Source organism: Glandiceps talaboti, chromosome 4, assembly GCF_964340395.1.
Source record: "Glandiceps talaboti chromosome 4, keGlaTala1.1, whole genome shotgun sequence".
NCBI classification, from domain to species: domain Eukaryota; kingdom Metazoa; phylum Hemichordata; class Enteropneusta; family Spengelidae; genus Glandiceps; species Glandiceps talaboti.
The window spans coordinates 3907297-3914700 of NC_135552.1; the positions used below are offsets into that span (position 1 = coordinate 3907297).

At 34.8% G+C, this 7404-nt stretch overlaps 1 protein-coding gene across 1 annotated transcript in view; it reads right to left on the bottom strand.

Moving 5' to 3' along the window:
• Positions 1-4952: 4952 nt before the first annotated feature.
• LOC144433684 (polypeptide N-acetylgalactosaminyltransferase 13-like) overlaps positions 4953-7404 on the bottom strand; it is a 21555-nt gene continuing 19103 nt past the window's right edge. Inside the window, exons 9-11 of the mRNA XM_078122035.1 lie at positions 7277-7369; positions 6494-6634; positions 4953-5099 (exon numbers count right to left, since the gene is read on the bottom strand). Of these exons, the coding sequence (XP_077978161.1) occupies positions 4953-5099; positions 6494-6634; positions 7277-7369 (381 nt within the window). The remainder of the gene's footprint in view (positions 5100-6493; positions 6635-7276; positions 7370-7404) is intronic.

The following is a 7404-nucleotide window of genomic DNA, read 5'->3' on the forward strand; positions in this document are numbered from 1 at the left end:
AGTAGATGGTAATGATCATATCAAAACAAAGTAGTCCCTACTTTTTTTAGAAGAAATCTTCCCATTGTCTTAATTAAATGTAAGTGTAGACTAGTATGTGTTGGCAGTCAGTATTATTTGATGATTTAAGTATTGATACCTTTTCAAACAAATTTACTATTACTGAAAAACCAATGATCTCAATTTTAGAGGCCATATAAGACAGACATCCTTTGATGTCCTTTTAATATTTTACAAAAAGGATACATGACATGGAGGCAGACTTATTCCTCACAGCTAGCATGTACTAATACTTGTCGAAATGATACTACAAGTTTTAACTTTCAGTGATCCACATTCCAATAATTTGGTCAGCCTGTAGCAAGTTTCCAGACCTATATATATTTACACAAAGTTCTAATCTTCACCAGTAAAGAGGAACGCCATGCCAGGAATTAAAAGGCATTTTTATAAACTTTCATTTTAAAGAGTCCATGTCATGATTTAACATCACATGACCTTTGCATGATTGCCAAGAAATGCAAAAAATTAAAACTTGTGTTAACATTCATTGTGCTAGCAGGGGTCCAGTAGTACTGCATTGGAGTTAACATTATCATTCTATTTTTCTGAAGGCAATAAGCACTTAGGAGTTATAAATATTTATTGGTCATCTAATACAGATGCAAAGACATTCACAGAACAATGAATGTGAGACAAGTTTCAATTTGGTGTTTCTTGGCAATTTGCAAAGTTAATTACGTGAAATCATGAACTGACTCGCTAGAACCCAAATTGTATGATTTTTTTTTTTATTTCTTGGAGTGGTCTTTGTCTTTAAGTATGACCCTACACACAAATAATTTTATAACAACACCTTACAAGTTATTTCACCATATGTGTCTGCAGCTATAATAAAAGGCAAGATGGATTTCTTATTATACTGGTACAGTTTATCTAGAAGTATCTACCATTGGAGTTGGCTGTTAGTGGACAGCACATACCATAGCCTCCAAGAAAGACATTTTACAGTGCCCTGAATTATTCAGTTATTAAATCGTTTACCACTTGATTTTTGTATTTATCTAATGCTGCCCAAATCAAATAAGGTTTTCAAGGAGTCGAACACGATTTGGTGAAATTATAATCTGGGTCCTTGTGTCCAGTATTACCAGATATTCTGGTATTGGTATTCAGCTATTTATTTACTGTGGAAAGCTTGCTTTCAGGCAACTCACTTAGACATGAACTAAAATGAATGTATTTCAAAAATATGAATTACACTACTAGGTACAATGTACTGGAAGTGTCTTTGTTATGTGAATGATTGTAAAGGTAGTGTAGACATTGGAAGTCCCTCAAAATAGAAACTGTAAGATCACAGAACAAATAAGTGCTGGATAAAAACTCTCAGAAACACAGTGTTGCTCTCTGTGTGTTAATTATGTCAACGTCCTGAAACAGCTTATGTCAACATGTTGCACCAATGGTTTTGGTTGGTGTTTATTGTATTGAAACTGAAAGCTTGCTTTCCACAGTTGTATTTCTGTGTGGGTGATATAGAACTTTTTAAGGTATAACTTTGGACAGCATATGCTGACATTTTAGAAGGATGTTTTCTCAGAAGCTTTACTAACTTAGTGTATGGATACTTGTGCTATTTGTACTTGCATAAATTAACTAACTCACCCAATAAAGCTTCAGGAATGTAGAATATATTTTTCAATGAGAACCTACAGTTAAATGAAATCTTGATTCTGTATTTTCTCAAACTTGATTCCATATTTTCTCAAAATTTGTAACTTTAATCTGTTTGATTATGTAAATGTATTGAATAGTGTATTTTGTATTTATGTATATTTTTAAATGCACATTAATCAAGGCCACATTATGATGGAAGAATCATGTTAGATGGCAGTCACAATTTGTTTGATTTGACAACTTTAGGTGTAGAATATGTTGTGTTTGTTTGTTTGCTTGCTTTTGTGGACAAAGTGATCAAATAGATGACACTTCCTGTAATATTATCTTGAATTACATCATTGAAAAATGATTGCTGGAAAAGTAAGGTGTCACGTTTTCCAGATGGTGCTATTTACAGACACCATACCATATATTACCTTGATTTATGGAAGATTACCTAACCACAAAGGATATATATATATATATATATATATATATATATATATATATATATATATATATATATATATATATATATATATATATATATATATATATATATATATATATATATATATATATATATATATATATATATATATATATATATATATATATATATATATACTATACATATGTTTATGTATGATATATATATATATATATATTTGACAGTAGTATTTGAATTCCAAAGACAGCTATCAACGTATCAACATGTATGTTGAGATATTCTATTTCCTCACATTTTTGTGGTAATATTTGATCAACTTAATTTTGCAATTGTCAGAGGCTAAATCAAATGATTGAGCACCATTGATGGATTGAATAATACACTAACTACTGTTTCTTTGCAATATTTTCTATGAATCCAAATTCTGACCTTTAGCACAACTGAACACTGAAGTACATGTAGTTCATTATTGCTAAAGTCATGGCAAAATGTGTCTCAGTGTGTGTATTAAAATCGATTGCAGTCAAAATTCACCAGACCCATTGCCTTGATATTTGGTGGGAAAATTGTGCAAATGAAAATGATTGCACCATGTGTTTGATTTGAGTAAATGTGATTTTTGGTAACAAGAAAAGCTTTAATACAATCTCCGGCTGGAGAGAAGATTTATTATTATATTGAATTCATTAAACATTCTATGGGGTACTTCACACCTACTTGTTAATGACACTAAGAGTAATGATTCTTATTTGAGATTAATGTCTGCTTGAGTGATTGTGAAGGATGGCAGCGTTAATGGTGTGAGTTGACGGCTAGCAGAGCACTGCACCCAACCCTTACAGTGGCCATAATACGGATGAGGATTGGAAGTTTAATTTTAACCCCCATCCCCTCAAAAAAAAGAAAAGAGAAAAAAAAGAATTGTTTCTGGTCAGGATAGTTTGTCTAAAATGGTACGGTGATGCAATTTTCGTTTAATTCTCAAAAAACCCGTCACTCAGTCTACGATTTATGACAATTACTGTTCTTTATACTTAGTACTTTAGAGCAAGTGTGTATGTGGGGCAGATGTCATTTGCTTGTTCATGATTACCTCTGCAGTTGTCTTCACTGAAGTAAGGAGGGTTATTTTTGTTTCCAGCCCCGGGTGGTATTTAAGTGATGCGCGCAATGACCAGAAACATTTTTTGGGGCCCTATAGAACAATTTTATCATGTTTCCAACTTGAAAAATCAACGTGAAACAACATATGCGAAGTCCTTGTTTGTAACTCAATAAATTCACAAAAGATTAATAAATGTGTAATATCTTTGTTATGGTATTTACAATATCTAACATTTTACAAACATACTTTATGTTTTAATGAAATAAAGATACCTATTTGGAATCTGTAAATTAAGCGAGTACAGAGCTTTCGTTCGAATCACTCGGACGTCATCAGCGTAATACAGTCGGGTGAACTACGAATGGAATCACCCAGCAGTAGACTGTTGTAGATGGGTGGAAGGTGGTGTCCACGGTTGGTGGTGTCTGATTTCAATAGACTTGTTAAATAAATAAATAAAAAATCCAATTGCAAAATGAATATCCAATCCTCATCCATTTCCTTAAATCGAAATCGAAATTAGTTTATTGATTATAGAGCCTCGGATAAAAGGCAGTACCCATTTTAGACCAAAGGGCGAAAAACCCTACCCCAAAGGGCGGCACATTACGTATACCCAATAGGCAGGAGTACCCCCCCCCCCCGGGATAAAATACGACGTAACCTGAAACAAAACATCGTCTGACTTGACAATAAAGATTTTACCAATATATTTACCAGTGACATTTTATCGTCTGGCCAGACAAATATTACACAGAGACGTTGCTAAATCTTATTTTCTGGCTCGACAAAACATCTCATTAACATTTCCACGTGTTTGTTTGGCATGGCAAGGACTGAAGAACGATTGTTACATTTCAGTCAATCGACCGTCTACCGAATGAATGTGCCAACATAGGTTTACCTTCACATGTTGTCCTTGTAAATGTAACTGATAATATTAGTAGCCCACTGTCGGTGAACGGAAAGAGTAGCAGTGTTGGGTTAAAACATAGACCAAATACGTAGGGTCTATGGTTAAAATGTATGTCACACCTCGAGATTCACGCCAGACAATCAATGGATTACAATAGCGATATCTCTCCTTATCACACGAACTATTTTGATAGTAACGCATAGTACGCGGCACCCGAACGGTTAACGTAATTGGCTGCTTCTTGACGACTAGATGTCCAATGGGATGCTTCGTTGTATTTATGCGTGAAAAATGGTATTCTAAACACCCATACTTTGTCGAATCTGTCATGCTCAAAGGTCGCCTAAATGACGTATGTTCATAAATTATCCATTTCAATATTACTGAAGATGGGTCATTTGACGATTGGGTAACATTTACATTATTTTTTAGCATTGAGTTTTCTATCTGTCTTGGTCGACGATCGTGATCGTCACGGACAAATTCCATAGTTACAGCTGCTAGCTGACCATCTGGCGATATACACATCAGACTGACAAATTTCTCTCTTGAATTCATTCTGGACACACGTCCACACTGTATTTCCCGGGAAAGATCACGGAGATTACCGACATCTTATCAGAAGCTACAATCCCAAGATGATCAACAGATCTAGAGACGGGGCATCGCCAAATCAATTGATAATAATACCACCACCTATAATGGTTAGCTGTAATAACTAACAATTTAATATTTATTACGATTCACAATTTGGACACGTGTCTTTATTGTTAAGATAGCTTTATTGTTTACATTGTCAAGTTTGCATCTTGATATTTTTAAACGGTATTTCCATTTATGTCAAAATAAGCATTCCATTGCCATTTTTGAGACGGGTTACCAGTACATGTTCGAAGTGTCAGAAACTTGTGGTCCTGCCCGATGTCGAGACAATTTCCACTCGCAGAATCTAATATCTCCTTTCCCTGAAGATGAGATACAAGTAATTGGGTAAATTAATACGTGCAGTTATTTTGAAATAAATAGGCGCCAATGACAATTTCACAAATCACCGTACTAGGCATATGTGTTTGACTGTAAACACCCAAATTGAATAAGTTCAGGGGGGGGGGGGGTTGCTACATACACGAAAATCACGGGTTTCGTCAACGGTTAAAATAATTCAGAAGTTGGGAAAGGAATTAAAACCGATCTCGTTGACTTTATATGAAACAAACAAACAAACAAACTAATTAATTAACTACAGTGCCAATAATGATTTAGTATTTGAAATTTGTAATCAATCTAGCGTTGTCTAATTCCTGTCATATTATTATAAAGCATAAATATATTCTCCCATTCCAAAGTCATTTTCTCCATTTTTGAATTTAGTCTCTAAATTATGACTGATTTACTTAGACGTGTTCTCACCTGGAGAAATTTGACTTTTTTATATACAGTAGAAAACAAGAACTGCTGTAGAAATGGCGTTCATTGAATTGCTAACGGAAGGCTCGTTTATATCACAAACAAGTCTTCCTTGTCTGTGGTCAGTGATATCAACGAGCCTTTCATTATCAATTCCATCATGGACAGTGTCTATGATTCCATGAACTGTTATCTTCGTGGAGTCATTTCTACAGCAGTGCTTGCTTTCTATTGTATGGAAAAAAGCTAAAGTTCTCCATGTGAGAGCACGCCTGAACAAGTCAGTCATAATTTAGAGTCTAATTACAAAAATGAGGGAAATGACTTGATACCAGTGGAATGAAAAAGATAAATTTAGGATAATATGTTGTCGAAAGCTGAATCTGTGGAGTATTTTCTATATATATCCCATAAACATCACTTCTCTACTGAAGTGGATGCATTGATTGTACCACATCGTATATGTCGTCTGTCCATACAAATCAATCTGATTGAAATCCGATGTGGTGAAAGCGGCTAGATGTCCTTATTTACCTCTATTCAGCGTGTTGTGACGTTTGTTTTGTTCGGAGTGAACACGATGAATAGAAGTAAATAAGGACATCTAGCCGCTTTCACCACATCGGATTTCAATCAGATTGCATACAAATGTGACCTGGAAATTACTTCTTTTACAATATGCAAATTAGCATGATTGTTTTGACGCATTTTCGGGTTGTGAGATTCAAGTACACACAGTTATTTAGATGAATCTTCTTCAACCAACTGGGACGAACCAGTATTAACTAATAACTAAATATGACTAACTAATAACTAGGACTACCAGGTCCCGTTAACTAAGACTAGCAGCTAGGACTAACTAACAACTAATTATGACTGACTAATACATTCGTAGGGGGGGGGGGGGGCTGCATGGTTTATGGAAGTAACGCTCATGACGTAATGCACATACCATTGTGTGGTTCCATGTTATAACTTTTGATGAAGCACAATCGGCCAAAACGATTTTGGGACTGGAAGCTCGTTGATATGGAGACAAAGCCATACAAAGATCATTGGACCAGATTTTACCCTTCCAATCATACATAAACATCTAAAGAGTTTGACAGAAATGTGTGTTTAGAAGAGTACTAGAATTGTAAGCAAAACATATTGAGATGTGAATTGTATTAATTTCATAAGTACTGAGTGAGTTCCATGGGTGCCGACTAATCTCAACATTGATTAATAGCCAGGAATTTAGGGCAGAGATCTCTTATACGAAAATAGAATATATTGTGACCTATTAAATTGACGATAATATATAGTGTGACCTATTAAATTGAAGGTAATATCTATTGTGACCTATTAAATTGAAGGTAATATATATTCAGAATGAGAAATTATTGGTAGTTGTCAGCTGGGGTCAATATGTTCACATGTGCCACGCCTTAGCAGTTTGTTTCGATCTGCTCGAATTTGTAGTACTCCGCGGAATCATACTCGGAGCATTATGACGTAAAACGAACATTAATTTCGTGGGATTATATATAAATACATGTCTTGCAACGTGACGCGTTATACTTGTTATTCTTTATATTACATGACATGTAATAAGACATGTCTGCTATCCGTTATTGTACGAGCTCTGTGCACTGCCTGTACATTTAAATGTGTATCATTTTGTTATGAAAATATAGTGTACTTTTTACCAGAAACTTGTGTTCCGTGGTAAACATGTGTGTTTTTACTTTACCTGGTTGTGACCATTGCCATGACATGGAAAACTACCTATAACACTGCCTCCCATAGAATCCATGCAGATACCAGCTCTGCCAAGATTACGTACCTAGGGGAAACAAACATCAACAGAGGAACACTCGT